Source organism: Salmo salar, chromosome ssa07 (assembly GCF_905237065.1).
Source record: "Salmo salar chromosome ssa07, Ssal_v3.1, whole genome shotgun sequence".
NCBI classification, from domain to species: domain Eukaryota; kingdom Metazoa; phylum Chordata; class Actinopteri; order Salmoniformes; family Salmonidae; genus Salmo; species Salmo salar.
The window spans coordinates 24,303,579-24,322,331 of NC_059448.1; the positions used below are offsets into that span (position 1 = coordinate 24,303,579).

At 41.5% G+C, this 18,753-nt stretch overlaps 2 protein-coding genes across 2 annotated transcripts in view; one reads left to right on the top strand and one right to left on the bottom strand.

Annotated features, from left to right (window-relative positions):
• The first annotated feature begins 166 nt into the window (after nt 1–166).
• On the top strand, nt 167–1,738 carry nedd8 (NEDD8 ubiquitin like modifier). Its single transcript, XM_014207035.2, has 4 exons — nt 167–387; nt 616–663; nt 802–884; nt 1,174–1,738. Exons 1-4 carry the CDS (start codon nt 370–372, stop codon nt 1,292–1,294), a joined length of 270 nt encoding a protein of 89 aa, XP_014062510.1. The 5' UTR covers nt 167–369; the 3' UTR covers nt 1,295–1,738.
• Nucleotides 1,739–6,047: 4,309 nt separating this feature from the next.
• The window catches only part of slc7a8a (solute carrier family 7 member 8a), a 37,725-nt gene continuing 25,019 nt past the window's right edge, over nt 6,048–18,753 (bottom strand). The window contains exons 5-12 of the mRNA XM_014207036.2: nt 17,284–17,409; nt 15,015–15,168; nt 14,623–14,746; nt 14,165–14,268; nt 12,407–12,503; nt 10,618–10,767; nt 8,546–8,723; nt 6,048–7,741 (exon numbers count right to left, since the gene is read on the bottom strand). Of these exons, the coding sequence (XP_014062511.1) occupies nt 7,587–7,741; nt 8,546–8,723; nt 10,618–10,767; nt 12,407–12,503; nt 14,165–14,268; nt 14,623–14,746; nt 15,015–15,168; nt 17,284–17,409 (1,088 nt within the window). The 3' untranslated portion in view covers nt 6,048–7,586. The remainder of the gene's footprint in view (nt 7,742–8,545; nt 8,724–10,617; nt 10,768–12,406; nt 12,504–14,164; nt 14,269–14,622; nt 14,747–15,014; nt 15,169–17,283; nt 17,410–18,753) is intronic.

The following is an 18,753-nucleotide window of genomic DNA, read 5'->3' on the forward strand; positions in this document are numbered from 1 at the left end:
TAAGTTTTTAAAAAAGTCTACGAAAATGTAATTTTTTTAACAGTAGTAATGGGGCTACCTCTAGGGATTTTTCGCACAGTAACTAAACTATTTAAATAAACATATTTAATCTAATACAACTTTTTGACGGAGAAAACGTAACACCGTAGTTTACTAAGCACATCGCGGAACTCTTTCGTTGTGAGCACGGAGAATAGTGGGACCTATTTCTGAGAAACACAGGAACTTCAATTGAATTCTTTGCGACAAAGATAGATTGGTGTAAAATGTCTCATGTTGTAGCTAAGCAGGATACCACATTTATCTGATATTACACAGATACCAAATCAGTTATAATATAATTGTGTTTAGAAAACAAAATAAGTCAAAATGTTGATTAAAGTCAAGGTAAGAGAACGTCAGACACATACATTATATGAAGCCACACAAGCAATTTGGCTAGTTTAGGTTTTAATTCAGCAGCTCAGTGCACACAGTCAGTAGCTAGCTAGCTACATGGGTCCATAAAATGAGAATCGAATAACTTAGATAGATCATAAGTAAGTAACTGACGCGTGCTGGTTATGAAGGCATCCTCTTTAACGTGACTAACTATTTTATCAATGTCTGTCTCAGACACTCACTGGGAAAGAAATAGAGATTGACATAGAGCCCACAGACAAGGTATGTCTGTAGAATTTTTTTCCTGTATTCCCTTTCCTTATCAGATTGTGTGTGTGTGCGCATGCCACAGCCCTCAGTGAAACCATACAGTGATATTATGTATTCAGTGTGTGTATTCTCTGGCTTGTCTCTTGTCAGGTGGAGAGGATTAAAGAGAGAGTGGAGGAGAAAGAGGGGATTCCTCCCCAGCAGCAGAGGTTGATCTACAGTGGGAAACAAATGTAAGGCACAGAGGCAACATTGTGGAATTAATCATGTGTAAAAGAAACCTTAGCTTATATATTCTCTGTGTTCAAGTGATTGCCCTGCATTAGTCTTGGAAGTCCCAGACCTAGGGCAACAGCACTGGACCATTGTTAATGTAGGAAGCAACCCGTCTTCCTAGGAAGAGTACACGTCCACAGACATTCTCTCTAGTCAGTGGTCAGATAACAACACACACAAAAATAACAGTTTGTGCATGAGAATGAAATTGTCCCTCTCTTCCTAATATCAGTTTCTTTCCCTCAGGAACGATGAGAAGACAGCAGCAGACTACAAGATCCAGGGAGGCTCTGTACTACATCTGGTCCTTGCGCTAAGAGGAGGGGAGGTCCTCCACTGTCCCACGAGCCTCCTGCTTGCCTTGTAACCACCACACCCGCCTTGGCCCCAGTAGATGTTGCCCTTAGGCACAGATCTAGGATCAGCTTAATCCTCCTCAAATCCAAACCATAACCATTATGGGCTATAAATGCTGAACTGACCATAGATCAGTGCTTATGGGCAACTTCAGCCGTCTCCCCTTGGGACAGGCCACCCTAGACCTTCTTGGAGACATATTACCCTACAATCACTCACGTGCCATTAATATTAAAATATGAGGGCCCTGCTTCATATCTGTAAAGAGAAGGTTTTGTCCTTTGGGCTTTTCACCATGTCAGCACTCGCTCCTGTCCCTCCTTCTTTTGAGTGCATCAAACTGATGATGCAGATGTTACGTTGACAATGCATGAAAGTGAGAAATTATTATTATTTTAAATAGATGAATGTAATGGTTTAGTTTGTCAATAAAAAAAACATCAGTTATCAGTAACTGGGATTGTGTTGTCATTAATGATGTGTTTAATGTTATAGACCTGACAGGTACGCTCTGTAGGAAAAATACAAACGCCACTAAACCAATCCGATAACAATTCATTTACTTCAGTATATATTTATTTATCTCTTGTTACTATATGTACATTCATGCTGAAACTCACAAAAAGAATCCATAAGAGACATGAGATTGGTAGAAAGTTAAACAATTATCATGTGGTCAAGAAAATCTCCTGGCTCTGTGTAAGGGAGGTGGTTGGACTTACAGTCCAGTCAAAAACCATTTGCAGCAGAAAAGTATAAAACAAATTGCTTAATTTATTTCAATGATCTGTCTATTTGGCTCCCAATGGTGCCAGGAGGATTAAGTATGGGGGTCACAATCATATTGCTTAGAACAAAAATGTAGTGAGGCTTCACATGTATTGCATGGCTTTTAGCGTGTCCATCTCCATCAACACATAGATAGGCATAGCCATAGCCTGGTTAAATTTGTTATTGCGCTAACCATTGGTGAGCGCAACGTTCAGTGTGGTTTAACCAGGCTAGCATAGACAAGAAGGTGGGGAATGATTTACTGAGGTGTGTTTTGCAATATATAAAAATAGAATCTACCTATTTTATTTCTATGTTGCAATTCTACGCACACCAAGGCTTCTACTGTATATTTCTGAACCACCATTGAAGGCCTGCAGTCCTCTGTTTGGTCTGTGTCAAGGGAGGCAATTACTTGGTGTTATTAAATAGCTTATCAGTTTACATGAGGCAGTGATTGAGTAGCCTGGTTCTATGTGCTTTAGCCATTCATTATACGTTACCACGGTGATAGTCAGGGTTGCATATACAGATCTAAGACCAGGCTAATATTGGCCAAGCAGAACAGAAGTTCTGATACTACAAAGTTGTTACGATTTCTCATTGGTAACGCATAATAGTTAAAAAGATGAATATTCTACTGAAGGAAATATTAAAATGGGGATATTTAAGTGCTATACCTGTGGTATTCTTCGTCAGTAATATACAAATGATACACATTGGGTTTAACATTGGGTTACCATGAATGTATATAAAGCCGTCAACCCTGTGCACATGCATCGCAATGTCCTTCTGTTGTAAGAGTGAAGCCATATTGTTTCTGAGGTGACCGAGCTGATGGTAATGGCTTAATAATGCACAGTTATGTCGATAAAGAGGATACATTACCCACTTAAAAAAAAAAAATGTTTTTCCTGTGGTGAGTTTCCATACAGTACGTACAGTAGAATATATAGTTAATGTGACATCTAGTGATATATAGGCACAAAACACATCCATATCACACAACTTTCAAAGACACCCTGTCTGAGCTACAGTATATGTTGAAGTTCCAGGCCGACTACCTTGCAGACGCATGCCAGATCTCACAACGCCTGGGTAGGTGTTTAACACATCAGCTAACCACATTATATAATATAGCAATCTGATGCCTGACTGCCCAGTTGATGACGTGACACATAACCATTGATTTATGCAATGCAACATCAGCAATGTAGTCGCCCTGGAACTCGACCTTTGACCCCGAACCCTGTGATTATTAAACCTTCACAAGGACAACAGACACCGACCCATACCATGACTTTTGACTTGTGCTAGCACTGCAGAGGGCAAACTGTCTCTATACAAACTGGTTGACTTATCATAAACTGCATGTATAGATGTATATTGGTTTCACTGACTTAATACTGTAAAGTATGTGTCTAAGGTCCAAATCTGTATTATTATTGTACATTATTAATACAACTGCATGCATCCATTACATTATTGTTGTATCTGCGTGATCAGTAAATGACCATCGGAAATAACATTAATGTGATTTTAGAGGAATGTGTATACATTTATGAAAGATTAAGACATCTAGACTAAAGGAATGACATCTTCACTTCACTGGTAAGAGGTCTTAAGACAAAAGTGGTGGATCATTACCATAAAGACAGCCCTCTATGGAAACCGGTAAGCTCTTGAGTGTTCATTGGTTTTTGGCAGTGTGGAGAAGGCAGTGTGAATGTACTGAAAAGGCCTCAAACTGGTTATAAAATCTGAAGAAGAGCAGTGTGTGTACGTGTGTGTTTCAAAGGTCAAATAGCAAGGCCATTGTTGGTATACTGGGCCACACCACCATCCATAGTATACACTACCGGTCAAACGTTTTAGAACACCTACTCAGTCAAGGGTTTTTCTTTATTTTTACTATTTTCTACATTGTAGAATAATAGTGAAGTCACCAAAACTATGAAATAACACATATGGAATCATGTAGTAACCAAAAAAGTAGCCAATAGCCACCATTTGCCTTGATGACAGCTTTGCACACTCTTGGCATTCTCTCTTCATGAGGTAGTCACCTGGAATGCATCTCTCTGTCTCCCTCTTTCTCTCTTTTCTCTCTTCTCTCGGAGGACCTGAGCCTGATGACTCCTTGCTGACCCCAGTCCACCTGGTCGTGCTGGTGCTCCAGTTTCAACTGTTTTATCTCCGGCTATGAAACTCTGACCTGTTCACCGGACGTGCTACCTTGTCCCGGACCTGCTGTTTTGGACTCTCTCTCTACCGCACCTTCTGTCTCTAACTCTGAATGATCGGCTATGAAAAGCCAACTGACATTTACTCCTGAGGTGCTGACCTGTTGCACCCTCTACAACCACTGTGATTATTATTATTTGACACTGCTGGTCATCTATGAACGTTTGAACATCTTGGCCATGTACTATTATAATCTTCACCCGGCACAGCCAGAAGAGGACTGGCCACCCCTCAGATCCTGGTTCCACTCTAGGTTTCTTCCTAAATTCTGGCCTTTCTAGGGTTTTTTTCCTAGCCACCATCTGCATTGCTTGCTGTCTGGGGTTTTAGTCTGGGTTTCTGTATAGCACTTTGTGACATCGGCTGATGTAAAAAGGGCTTTATAAATACATTTGATTGATTGATTAACAGGTGTGCCTTCTTAGAAGTTAATTTGTGAAATTTCTCTCCTTAGTGCGTTTGAGCCAATCAGTTGTGTTGTGACAAGGTAGGGGGGTATACAGAAGATAGCACTATTTGGTAAAAAACCAAGTCCATATTATGGCAAAAACAGCTCAAATAAGCAAAGAGAAATAACAGTCCATCATTACTTTAAGACATGAAGGTCAGTCAATATGGAATATTTCAAGAACTTTTAAAGTTTCTTCATGTGCTGTCGCAAAAACCATCAAGCGCTATGATGAAACTGGATCTTATGAGGACCGCCATAGGAATGGAAGACCCAGAGTTACCTCTGCTGCAGAGGACAAGTTCATTAGCGTTACCAGCCTCAGAAATTGCAATCCAATAAATGCTTCACAGAGTTCCAGTAACAGACACATCTCAACATCAACTGTTCAGAGGAGACTGCGTGAATCAGGCCTTCATGGTCGAATTGCTGCAAAGAAACCACTACTAAAGGACACCAATAATAAGAAGAGACTTGCTTGGGCCAAGAAACACGAGCAATGGACATTAGACCGGTAGAAATGTGTCCTTTAGTCTGGAGTCCAAATTTGAGATTTTTGGTTCCAACCGCCGTGTCTTTGTGAGACGCGGTGTGGGTGAATGGATGATCTCCGCATGTGTATTTCCCACCGTAAAGCATGGAGGAGGAGGTGTTATGGTGTGGGGGTGCTTTTCTGGTGACGCTGTCTGTGATTTATTTAGAATTCACACTTAACCAGAATGGCTACCACAGCATTCTGCAGCGATACGCCATGCCATCTGGTTTGGGCTTAGTGGGACTATCATTTGTTTTTCAACAGGACAATGACCCAACACACCTCCAGGCTGTGTAAGGGCTATTTTACCAAGAAGGAAAGTGATGGAGTGCTGCAGCAGATGACCTGGCCTCCACAATCCCCCGACCTCAACCAAATTGAGATGGTTTGGGATGAGTCGGACCGCAGAGTGAAGGAAAAGCAGCCAACAAGTGCTCAGCATATGTGGGAACTCCATCAAGACTGTTGGTAAAGCATTCCAGGTGAAGCTGGTTGAGAAAATGCCAAGCGTGTGCAAAGATGTCATCAAGGCAAACGGTGGCTATTTGAAGAATCTAATTTGTTTAACACTTTTTGGGTTACTACATGATTCCATATGTGTTATTTCATAGTTTTGAAGTCTTCACTATTATTATACAATGTAGAAAATAGTGAAAATAAAGAAAAACCCTTGAATGATTAGGTGTTCTAAAACTTTTGACCGGTAGTGTATGTATACTGTACATTACAGAGTCACCTGACAACAAATAAACAGGACATTTCTCGTTCGTATAGGGGGTGTATTTAAATCCCTGACGTCACTTTAACAACAAACGTAACTTTATATTCATGTAATATTATCCAGTTGTTCTTTTTCGGATAAAACATGATCAGTTATATTAATTCAAACATCACTAAATAAAGCACTATCAAACTATTTTGAAGAGTAGATGTATAGATGTGTATTAATCTACAAAAATACTGAATTACCTCATTAATGATAGACATTAATAATAGACATTTACATCAACACCAGCACACCACTGGTGTTGATTTACATTGCAGTAAGCTTAGCTACACATACAATTAAACTTCTGACAATTTTCTCCCAGGGCGTGCACATGCGACTGTGTGTTTGTGTGCATGTGAGTGTGTGTCCCCGTGTCTCTATAGGTGTAAGAACTGTAGTCGGCTTGTTAGTCTGTGCTTCTAGTCTTTTAAATCATCAGACTGTTCATTTGTAGAGTTGTCTGCCTTTAATGAAATCTTCCTCAGGTATCCAGTAAACACACTGAGTCAACCTGGAATATTCAAAATGGCCATTTCTTTGGTTTTTTTCATCAACATTATTATTATTTTTTGAATCTCTTTAGAAATATCTGGATAAAATAATCTGTCAACATCAATGATAACAATTACATACCAATACCTAAGGCACCGAACCAGATCCCTCATAGGCTCTTAAAAGTATACCTTCGCTGTTGCAAAAAAGAAAAGAAAAAGAAGGCCCAAAAGTTATTGATATTGAACAGAAAAAAAACATTAAAACGAACATAAAAAAACGAATATAATAACAATGACACGTGATATATAACAATTATAAAAAAAACATTTTGGAATCACAGACAGTATTTAGTGTATTTGAAACAGAACATTCAAAGAATTTATCTGAATTTGATGGTTTTGACAATAAAGGAATACAGATTTGGTGTGTTTTCAGTAAGACAAGGCAAATTCTATTCAAAAGGTGGCAAAAAAAAAACGAACACAAAAGCAATGCTGATGATGAATTTGCCACAGTACAGTACGAGTACTTTAAAATGGCCAGCGCTCTCTCACTCATGGAGTGTGCAGGGAGTGTGTGGAGGAAGATGAGGAGGATGAAGAAAAATAGTAGTTATGGGGGTAAATGAAAGGATTAGAGGATGAAAAGATGACTATGTATCTGTGAGGATGTCAGGTTGGATATGTCTTCTGCAATAAGCAGTGTTGAAAGGTGGCAGACTGAAATGTAATGACTGGATATAGGTCTATATAGGTCTCCTCCTCTCCTCCTCCTCCTCTCCTCTATTTGGCACAACATTGGTGATTGAAACAAAGATACAATCAGATGGATGAACACATAAAAACAGTGTGTGTCACTAAGAGTATTTCTGAGTCTATGAGTGTTAACTCCTCTCTGCCATAGTGATATACCTGAAACTCTGACTCTACCTCAATGAAAGTGTGTTTCTCTGAGTTTGTGTGTGTGTGTGTCTGTGTGTGTGTGTGTGTGTGTGTGTGTGTGTGTGTGTGTGTGTGTGTGGGGCTAGTAAAGGTGTGTGTTTAGCAGTCTGCAGACTTGTGTGTCTCCCCATCGTCTTGCGAGAGAGGAGCCTGGGACTCCTTCAGCTCCTCGCCCTCCTCCCCGTTCCCTGCTCCCTTCGTTTCCCCTGGATACACCACCACACAGAACTTCTGGCCCAGATAGGTCATCTTGGCTGAAGAGAGAGAAGAGGAGCGGTTAGGACACTAGTGTAGACTCCAAAACTAGTCAACGGATCCATAGTAGAAATAGAGGGAAACAAGAGGATGACAGAAGACTGCAAAGGTATAGTGAATGCAAAGTTGATATAGAGAGAAAGACAAAGAAGTTTCTAAGTATCACATCATAAACACAGTACAATAGAGCCTTGGCACATGTAACATGAAAATACACAGGGTTAGATAGTTAGATTAGTAACTGTGGCCGTGTCTGAATACCCGTACTTGCGTTCTAAATAGTAGGCATTTTGGGTTTGGGAAAATATAATGTTTTATAGTAAGTGGAATTTTGAAAATCTAGTATGCTTTAAATCCCAGGATGTCATACTCGTTTCGGCTTTTCATCTAGTAGAATTCGCTGCACACTAATGAGGAAGAGAATCGTCTTTCGAGACCTACGTGTGATTACTACACAGTACATACTAAATGATATGCAGTATGATTAGTACACAGTATGTTGTTTTAGTAAGCAGTAGGCAACACATATTTCGGACACGGCCATAGTCTAACATAACAGCCTTAACATTGCTGATTTGGTTGTGGCTACTGAGATTAGTAGTGACACGCTGTGAATCAACAGACGTAACATAACGTCAAGTGACTGGAGAGACAGTTGAGTTAATAAAAACAACAACGATTTTAAAGGTTGAATAAAGTTGAATTCATCTGAAGGAAGTTCCAGTTCATTGTAAATAAGAAGTTATTCTTAATTGACTTGCCTGGTTAAATAGAGGTTAAATAAATAAATTAAGTTGCCGTACCAACAAAGCTGTTGAAGCATTCAGGCTTGTTGTCCCAGTAGACACCCAGGAAGTAGACCGGTACTCCAGTCAACATGATAGCCATGCCGAGGCCACACACAATGGGCTCAGAGTACAGGGAGAAGATGAGCAGGAAGGCCCAGAACAATAGGTAGATGACCGGCCATACCAAACTGATCTGGAGGGGGAGAGAGGGAGGGAGTGGGTGAGGGTAAGGGAGGGGGAGAGGGAGAGAGAGAGAAAGACAGACAGAGAGAGAGTGAGAGAGAGAGATCGGTGGAGTCATAATGCAAAACCACATTGAGAATAAGCCCTCAAATACCTACGGTCAGATTTACCAAAATCTTTGCACCAGCTATAAAATTGGCACCTATTTTCAAAAGGGAATTAAACATTGAGAAACAAGCTAGATGGTACTTTTACATTAAGTAAACTTGTGGGACTTGATTTTGCTCTTTAAAAGTATTCTTGTGGTAGTGGAAGAAGTGTTCTGATTTCAGATTTAAATAGCAGAGAAATAGACAAAGATTTCATATGGGGGTAAGTTTTTGTCTAAAGTGCTGGGAAAGTGGTCCAAAGTTAGGTTGTTTAAAAAAAAGGCAATAGAACACGTAGTTGATGTCGTTACTAAAACAGCTGTAACGTTTGATCGGTAGAAGGTCATTCTATTCTGATTTCAGATTTGAATAGCAGAGAAGTAGACCAAGACGTCATAACGTGACACCTCTATGCGACGCTCGTCCCTCAACTGATCTGTCTTGTAGGACGTGGAACTCATCTATAAAAATCAAGATTTTTGCTCATCGATCTAACACTAGTTCCTAAATTCAACAAAAAAAATCGCAGTAGCTATGACGCGCTGGCTACTACGGCAAACCATCATCTGAGCAAACTTGCTCCAGCTAGCAGCCTAGTGCAAGCTTCTTTGAATTGCCGTTAGGTAGCTTGTTTGCCAGCTTGTTGATGAAGTTGAACGGCACCAAAGTTATTGGACTGTTCTCAGAAATCAGCATGTACAGTATCTGACTGATAACTGGCACTGTGCCTCGGTACTTTGTAACATTTGTCCAACAAGATGATAATGTCGCAGAGGACAGTCTGCTGTGCTGTAGAACTGGGCGCACTATTACAGCAGAACAGATATCATGAAAACGTATTTGTGCATTAGCTACAACTTCACTACACTACCTAGCTAGCTAGAATATACAGCATTGAGTGTGTGAACTGGCGTTGTTAGCATCTCTGCCTCTTCTTTCATATGGATTGATTTGAGACTGGTTCAGCAAGCTGACGCACTAATTTTCGTGCACATTTCTAATGTCATGAATACTGGTCTACTACCACAAAACACCTTAGTTTAGAATTAGGAAAGGTAAGACTTGCTCATGCAAAAAAATGCAATAATAGCTACAGGTTTATAGTTTTTGGTAAGATTAACTCCATTGAGGATGAAATGGGGTTCAGTGGACGATGTCACCTTGGTAACATTTTCTAATGTTAGAACAGCCAAAGTTATTTTTAGTTATCCCATGAGTGCGCGTTATCAGACAGATCAGTGCAGACGGTCGTCTAACTCATCTAACGTGAGACAATGGGGAAAGTGGTCAAATTAGCTGATTTGTGTCAAAAATGACATTGTTGACAGTGAATAGAATGTTTGAAGTCATGGGAGTTTATAACAATGGGACGTTTAGAAGGTTGAAGAAATCCCATTCAAGTGGAGGATTTGATTTTTTTAAGGACAAAAAGTGTAATAGGTTAAAAAGTACAAATATTATCAAAAAGTTGTATGCAAGCAACTTAATCCAGACCAGTCTACACATTTTAAAGTTTGAATGTAATTTCTATCTTAAATGGTGTAAGAGGAGTAGGGTGCTAAAATATCATAATAAGATAGATGTATGACAAATATTTAAAGTGGGACGTCCAATTAAAAAGTAAAATAAAAAGTTTGGAGAAAAAATAAGATACAGTATATATAAAGTGTATCCTAAATTAAGATTTGTTGGAAACGTTTAGTAAATATAGCCTCTAGAACCCAGTGCCAAGAAAATGTCTTCTTTGAAATTCACCCTGATCGGTCGGTGCATGTCGGGTGCCTTGATGCGCAGCACGATCTGTCCGGCGACAGTGACCCCGTAGAAGAGGTAGTTGATGAACCCCACGTAGTTAATGAGGGTGTACATGTCACTGGTGCACAGCATCAACAGGGTGGACAGACACTGGGGGAGGGAGGGAGAGAGGGAGAGAATGGGTCAATATGGGTACAGTATATGAAAATATAAGGTACACAACATGACCAAAAGTATGTGGACTCCTGCTTGTCGAACATCTCATTCCAATATCATGGGCATTAATATGGAGTTGGTCCTCCCTTTGCTGCTATAATAGCCTCCACGCTTCCACATACTTTTGTATATACAGTGGGAAGAAAAAGTATGTGAACCCTTTAGAATAAACCTGGATTTCTACATAAATTGGTCATAAAATTTTATCTGATCTTCATCTAAGTCATTCATGTAACTATAGACAAACACAGTCTGCTTAAACTAATAACACACAAACAATTATAATTTTTCATGTCTTTATTGAATACACTGTGTAAACATTCATAGTGCAGGTTGGAAAAAGTATGTGAACCCTTGGATTTAATAACAGGTTGACCCTCCTTTGGCAGCAATAACCTCAACCAAATGTTTTCTGTAGTTGCGGATCAGACCTACACAACAGTCAGGAGGAATTTTGGACCATTCCTCTTTACAAAACTGTTTCAGTTCCACAAAATTATTGGGATGTCTGGTGTGAACCGCTCTCTTGAGGTCATGCCACAGCATCTCAATCAGGTTGAGGTCAAGACTTACTAGGCCACTCCAGAAGGTGTATTTTCTTCTGTTCAAGCCATTCTGTTGTTGATTTACTTCTGTATTTTGGGTTGTTGTCCTGTTGAATCACCTAACTTCTGTTGAGCTTCAATTGGCGGACAGATAGCCTTACATTCTCCTGCAAAATGTCTTGATAAATTTGGGAATTAATTTTTCCGTCGATGATAGCAAGCTGTCCAGGCCCTGAGTCAGCAAAGCAGCCCAAACCATGATGCTCCCTCCTTTTTTCTCTCCACATATAGTGTTGTGTGTTCCTTCCAAACTACACAACTTTAGTTTAATCTGTCCACAGAATTTTTTGCCAGTACCACTGTGGAACATCCAGGTGCTCTTTTGCGAACTTCAGACGTGCAGCAATGTTTTTTTTGGACAGCGGTGGCTTCTTCCATGGTGTCCTTCCATGAACACCTTTCTTGTTTAGTGTTTCACATATTGTAGACTCGTGAACAGAGATGTTAGCATCTTCCAGAGATTTCTGTACGTCTTTAGCTGACACTATGATTCTTCTTAACCTCATTGAGCATTCTGCGCTGTGCTCTTGCAGTCATCTTTGCAGGATGGCCACTCTTAGGGAGAGTAGCAACAGTGCTGAAATTTCTCCATTTATAGACAATTTGTCTTACCATGGACTGACTTTTAGAGATACTTTTGTAACCTTTTCCAGCTTTATGCAAGGCAAAAATTCTTAATCTTAGGTCTTCTGAGATCTATTTTGTTTAAATTATGTATTCAATATAGACAAGAAAAATACAATAATTTGTGTGTTATTAGTTTAAGCACACTGTGTCTATTGTTGTGACTTAGATGAAGATCAGATCAAATTTGATGTAAAACTTATGCAGAAATCCAGGTAATTCCAAAGGGTTCACATACTTTTTCTTGCCACTGTATAGTGTACTGTGTATATAAATAGATAGAGAGAAAGAAAGAGAGAGGGGAAGAGAGATGGAGAGAGAGATAGAAAGGATTTAGCACTCACAGTGAAGAGCAGAGCAGGGATGGGGGTACAACGCTTCACGTGGATCATGGCCAGGAGACTGGGGAGGTGGCCCTCTCTGGCTCCAGCAAAGAACAACCTGTTCGAGAGAAAGAGAGAGAGATCGAGAGTGAGTGAGAGAGAGACAGGTTAACTACTAATACAATCTAACGCAGTACAACAATACGGAGTAATGAAAGGGTGACGTGAAGGGATAAGTACATCGATAAAAAAAGAAGAGAAATTAGTTAGAAAGACAGAGTTCACAGAGAAAGATATACAGTACCAGTCAAAAGTTTGGACACACCTACTCATTCAAGGGGTTTTCTTTATTTTTACTATTTTCTACATTGTAGAATAATAGTGAAGACATCAAAACTATGAAATAACACATAAGGAATCATGTAGTAACCAACCAATCAAAATATATTCATCATCATGTTAAACAAATCAAAATATATTTTATATTTGAGATTCTTCAAAGTAGCCACCCTTTGCCTTGATGACAGCTTTGCACACTCTTGGCATTCTCTCAACCAGCTTCATGAGGAATGTTTTTCCAATAGTCTTGAAGAAATTCCCACATATGCTGACCACTTATTGGCTGCTTTTCCTTCCCTCTGCGGTCCAACTCATCCCAAACCATCTCAATTGGGTTGAGGTCGGGTGATTGTGGCGGCCAGGTCATCTGATGCAGCACTCCATCACTCTCCTTCTTGATCAAATAGCCCTTACACAGCCTGTAGGTGTGTTGGGTCATTGTCCTGTTGAAAAACAAATGATAGTCCCACTAAGTGCAAACCTGATGGGATGGCGTATCGCTGCAGAATGTTGTGGTAGCCATGCTGGTTAAGTGTGCCTTGAATTCTAAATAAATCGCTGACAGTGTCACCAGCAAAGCACCCCCACACCATCACACCTCCTCCTCCATGCTTCATGGTGGGAACCACACATGCAGAGATTATCCGTTCACCTACTCTGCGTCTCACAAAGACATGGCGGTTGGAACCAAAAATCTCAAATTTGGACTGATCAGACCAAAGGACAGACTTCCACCGGTCTAATGTCCATTGTGTTAGTTTCTTGGCCCAAGCAAGTCTCTTCTTCTTATTGGTGTCCTTTAGTAGTGGTTTCTTTGCAGTAATTTGACCATGAAGGCCTGATTCACGCAGTCTCCTCTGAACAGTTGATGTTGAGATGTGTCTGTTACTTGAACTCTGTGAAGCATTTATTTGGGATACAATTTCTGAGGCTGGTAACTCTAATGAACTTATCCTCTGCAGCAGAGGATGAGAGCCAGTTTCATCATAGCGTTTGATGGTTTTTGCAATTGCACTTCAAGAAACTTTCAAAGTTCTTGAAATTGATTGGCTCAAACGCATTAAGGAAAGACATTCTACAAATTAACTTTTAACAAGGCACACCTGTTAATTGAAATGCATTCCAGGTGACTACATCATGAAGCTGGTTAAGAGAATGCCAAAAGTGTGCAAAGCTGTCATCAAGGCAAAGGGTGGCTACTTTGAATAATCTCAAATTCTAAACATATTTTTATTTGTTTAACACTTTTCTAGTTACTACATGATTCCATATGTGTTATTTCATAGTTTTGATTTCTTCACTATTATTCTACAATGTAGAAAATAGTCAAATATAAAGGAAAATGTTGGAATGAGTAGGTGTGTCCAAACTTTTGACTGGTACTGTATATGGAGATAGATAGAGATAGACGAGGCAGATAAATAATGTGGAGGAGAATACCGTGAGGAGGTGAAGAGGGACCCATTGACCCCTCCGAAGGTGGACAGAGCAACAGAGATGGGCATGATCCATGACATCACGCCTAGCAGCTTCTCACCAAACGTCTGGAGGGAGAAAGGAAGGAAGGAATAGATGGAGGAATATAGGGAGGAAGAGAGGGGAAAAGAGAATATGGTGAAACACACAATTACACATTCAATGAACTGCTACATAGCTACACCACAAGGTTTGAAACTTATACACTTAAAAGTTAAAATTGTAGCATCAGTTGATTGATAATATGGTACAGATATGCCACTCCACTAAGCAGAATTCAAAGTTGAATCTGAATTTAAGGACCATTAACTCTCTGTGACCGACAAGGGGGCGCCAGAGGCCTTTGTTAATACTGAGTTTGAACGTGAATAAACCCAAAGCTGCTTCCTGCTCCTGGCAGAATGGTGGGTGGAGCTACTCACTACAGCAACAGCGTTGGAGGCCAGCAGCTCCTGAGGACTCATGGCGGTGACGTAAGCGATGTTGGCAAACACGTACACGAACGTCACCAAGGGGATGGAGATGAAGATGGCACGAGGAAGATTCCTAGAATAGAGAGAGGAATGGAGGGAGGGGGAGAAGGGATGGGGGAAGGTATATCATTCATTAAAGACGTGTAGGTAATAGGTATCAGTCCAGTTCAGAATAGAGAGAGGGATGGGGAAAAGGTAGACCAAAAAGGTAGACCAAAAAGGTAGACCATTCATTAAAGACATGTAGGTCTCATTCAGTAGGTATCAGTCCAGTTCTCAAATATAATATAAAAATATATAATTTGGGACACATGTATAGACTAATTGTAGTAGGGCTTTACACATAGGGGTCAACCAGCTCCTCAGTGACGTAGTTAAGGAAGTTCCATCCTCCGTATGCGAAGGAGCCTTGTAGGAAGGCCAGGGCTATCAGCCCCACGTCGTACTCCTGGAAGGGCTCAAAGGCATGGGCTGGCTCCAGCCAATAGTACTCCCCTGGAGGAGTAGAGAGGAATAGAGGGGAAGAAGAGCGAACGAATGGGGTTTAGAATGAGGATTTTATGGTGGTGTAGGCCTAGAATTTATGGTGGTGTAGGCCTAGATTTTAGGGTGGTGTAGGCCTAGATTTTAGGGTGGTGTAGGCCTAGATTGTGGGGTGGAGTAGGCCTAGACTTTGGGGTGGTATAGGCCTAGATTTTAGGGTGGTGTAGGCCTACAATTTATGGTGGTGTAGGCCTAGAATTTAGGGTGGTGTAGGCCTAGAATTTAGGGTGGTGTAGGCCTAGATTTTAGGGTGGTGTAGGCCTAGATTTTAGGGTGGTGTAGGTCTAGATTGTGGGGTGGTGTAGGCCTAGACTTTGGGGTGGTATAGGCCTAGATTTTAGGGTGGTGTAGGCCTAGATTTTAAGGTGGTGTGGGCCTAGATTTTAGGGTGGTGTAGGCCTAGAATGTAGGGTGATGTAGACCTAGATTTTGGGGGGTGTAGGCCTAGATATTAGGGTGTTGTAGGCCTAGATTTTGGGGTAGTATAGGCCTAGATTTTAGGGTGGTGTAGGCCTAGATTTTAGGGTGGTGTAGGCCTAGATTTTTGGGGTGGTATAGGCCTAGATTTTAGGGTGGTGTAGGCCTAGATTTTAGGGTGGTGTGGGCCTAGATTTTAGGGTGGTGTAGGCCTAGAATTTAGGGTGATGTAGACCTAGATTTTGGGGGGGTGTAGGCCTAGATATTAGGGTGTTGTAGGCCTAGATTTTGGGGTAGTATAGGCCTAGATTTTAGGGTGGTGTAGGCCTAGATTTTAGGGTGGTGTAGGCGTAGATTTTGGGGTGGTATAGGCCTAGATTTTAGGGTGGTGTAGGCCTAGATTTTAGAGTGGTGTAGGCCTACATTTTAGGGTGGTGTAGGCCTAGATTTTAGGGTGGTGTAGGCCTAGATTTTGTATTTTGTGAAATACGTATTTATTAAAACAAATTGAATGAGGATTTTTTAGGGATGTGTAGAGATTTTAGCTTTGTGAAATTGGTTCACTACTACTGCCTCTGTTATAGCAATGCAGATTGATAAGGGAGCTGCCAGGTCACACATAGGACATAACATTAAGGACGCAGTGTGTGCATGTGTGTGTGACAGACAGACAGAGTAACCACTATTGGCTTGCACACCATGTCTACTTCCGACCCCGTCTATCTCTGTCCTTTCCTCCTAGTCTCATCTTTTCATCGTCATGCCAATATGAACAGGTCATGCATGCATCCTTAATCTCTCTTCCTGCCTCCCTCTTTCTTCCTCTCCTTCTTTCTCTGTCCTTGTCTGCCTCTATCCCTGCCTCTCTCCCTCGGTTTTTGCTCTTACTCTTTCTTTGTCCCCATCTCTCTCTGGTTGGTGATTCTCCCATACTCTCACCCATTGTATTCTTACACCAACACTCAGAATCCCTCTCTCCTCTCTCTGTGTCTACAGCCCTATTGTCACTGTTGTCTCTGTCTGTCTGTCTCTCTCATAACTGACCCTCATTAGTGTTATGCTAACTAACCCACATGACTGGGATGAAAACCACATTAAAACTCTATTAACTATGTGAGTTTTATCAGAGGCCCCAGAACTGTGACCTCTATCTCTGTGAATAGGGAAGCTATGTCTGTGTCGCAAACAGCACCCTATTCTGTATATAGTGCACTACTTTCGATCAGGGCCCATAGGGCTGTGGTGAAAAGAATTGCACTATATATGGATTAGGGTGTCGTTTGGGACACACTCTTTGAGTCCACAGCGACCCAGACTTTGAGTCCACAGTGACCCAGACTTTCAGTCCACAGTGACCCAGACTTTGAGTCCACAGTGACCCAGTGATGGGATGTCAGTGGGGTTTGGTGTCTTTGTGTCTTTGGACCAAGAGAGAGATGAGAGAGATGGCGAGATGGGCAGACTCTGTGGTATGGAGTGTGATATGCACGCACGCACGCACGCACGCACGCACACACACACACACACACACACACACACACACACACACACACACACACACACACACACACACACACACACACACACACACACACACACACACACAAACACAAACACACACACACACACACAGATGGTGCCTAGTCCTACCCTTGCAGATCTGCACGATGCCCATGATAATGATGAGAGCCAGGGCCAGCAGCTTGCCAGCTGTGAATATGTCCTGGACTCTGGTGGCCCATCGCACACTGGAGCAGTTCACCCACGTCAACAAAACTGAAAGAGAGAGAGAGAGAGAGAGAGAGAGAGAGAGAGAGAGAGAGAGAGAGAGAGAGAGAGAAGGGAGTGTTATAATTGATTAAATGTGTTTTTATCCTTATGAGTTGTCGCTGTGGCAATATAAGATAGGGACTTATAATGCCATGAGAGCTTGTTGAATTAAACTGTATTCAATTGTCAATGAAGCTTGAATTATATTCAATTGAAAGATTCAATTGTCAATAAAGCTTGAATTAAATTGAACTACAAGAAATATTACACAACAGAGATCAACACAATGCAATTCACGCTGGGCGTTGTGCTCCATTCATTCATGTCCTCCACTGTTCTCTGCTACATTACACTAGCCAGGCCAGAATAACATAGGAACACAATGGCGAATCCCAGTACAATAAACAACATAGTAGACTGGAGGAATTCTCACCATAGAATTCTCATCAACTCAGCATAGATCTGTTGCTAACAATGCACAAAGGGAGAAGTACACGACTACACGATATTTCCCTTCTCTTCTGTTTTTGGAAGGGTTTCCAACAGCGATCAGTGTGAGCGCAACAGACACTAGCTAGTGGTCATAGTACTATAAATGGTGACGTAAGGAGAGAGGAATAGAGGGAGAGGGAGACTGAGAAACAGAAACAGTAGTAGCGGATGGATAGAGATCGGAAGGAGGGAGAAGAAGGTGTGTGTGTGTGTGTGTGTGTGTGTGTGTGTGACGGGAGTTACAGGAACACACATTGTGCCACAACTGGTCGTGACGTGTCACAAAAGGTGACGCACGCAGCTACCTTTGCTACCGGCTCAACGTCACGTCATCGAAATGACGTGCAAACCACGTGGATTCAACCAGTGTGGGCCCAGTGGGTCTGTACTATCACAACGAACTAGGACCCCCCCTCTCTCCTCGCCTCTCAACTTCTCGGACATAATGACACGTAGCACACGCCAAAGGCTCATGGGTCTGAGTTTATCCACAGACACTGACTGGGGCTCAGTGTGTCTGTCCTGCACTCTGTCCCACCTCCACCTTTCTCGTACTGCAGTACAGTACATGAAACCATGGCCCCGCAATGGAATAACGTCCTGTCCAGGGGGTGTACTTGTACACCAAGCTGCATTATGCTACAGAAACAGGAGATAGGCTTCTGGTCTATGGGCTGTTCTGGCAGACCTGCTTACATACTGTTGCAAGGGTAAGGATACTAACTTACTCGGGTAATGTTAGACGTGATAGTAACGATAGGCGCGGCAGGTAGCCTAGCGGTTAAGAGCGTTGGGCCACTAACTGAAAGGCCGCTAGTTCAAATCCCCCATCCGACGAGGTGAAAAATCTGCTGATGT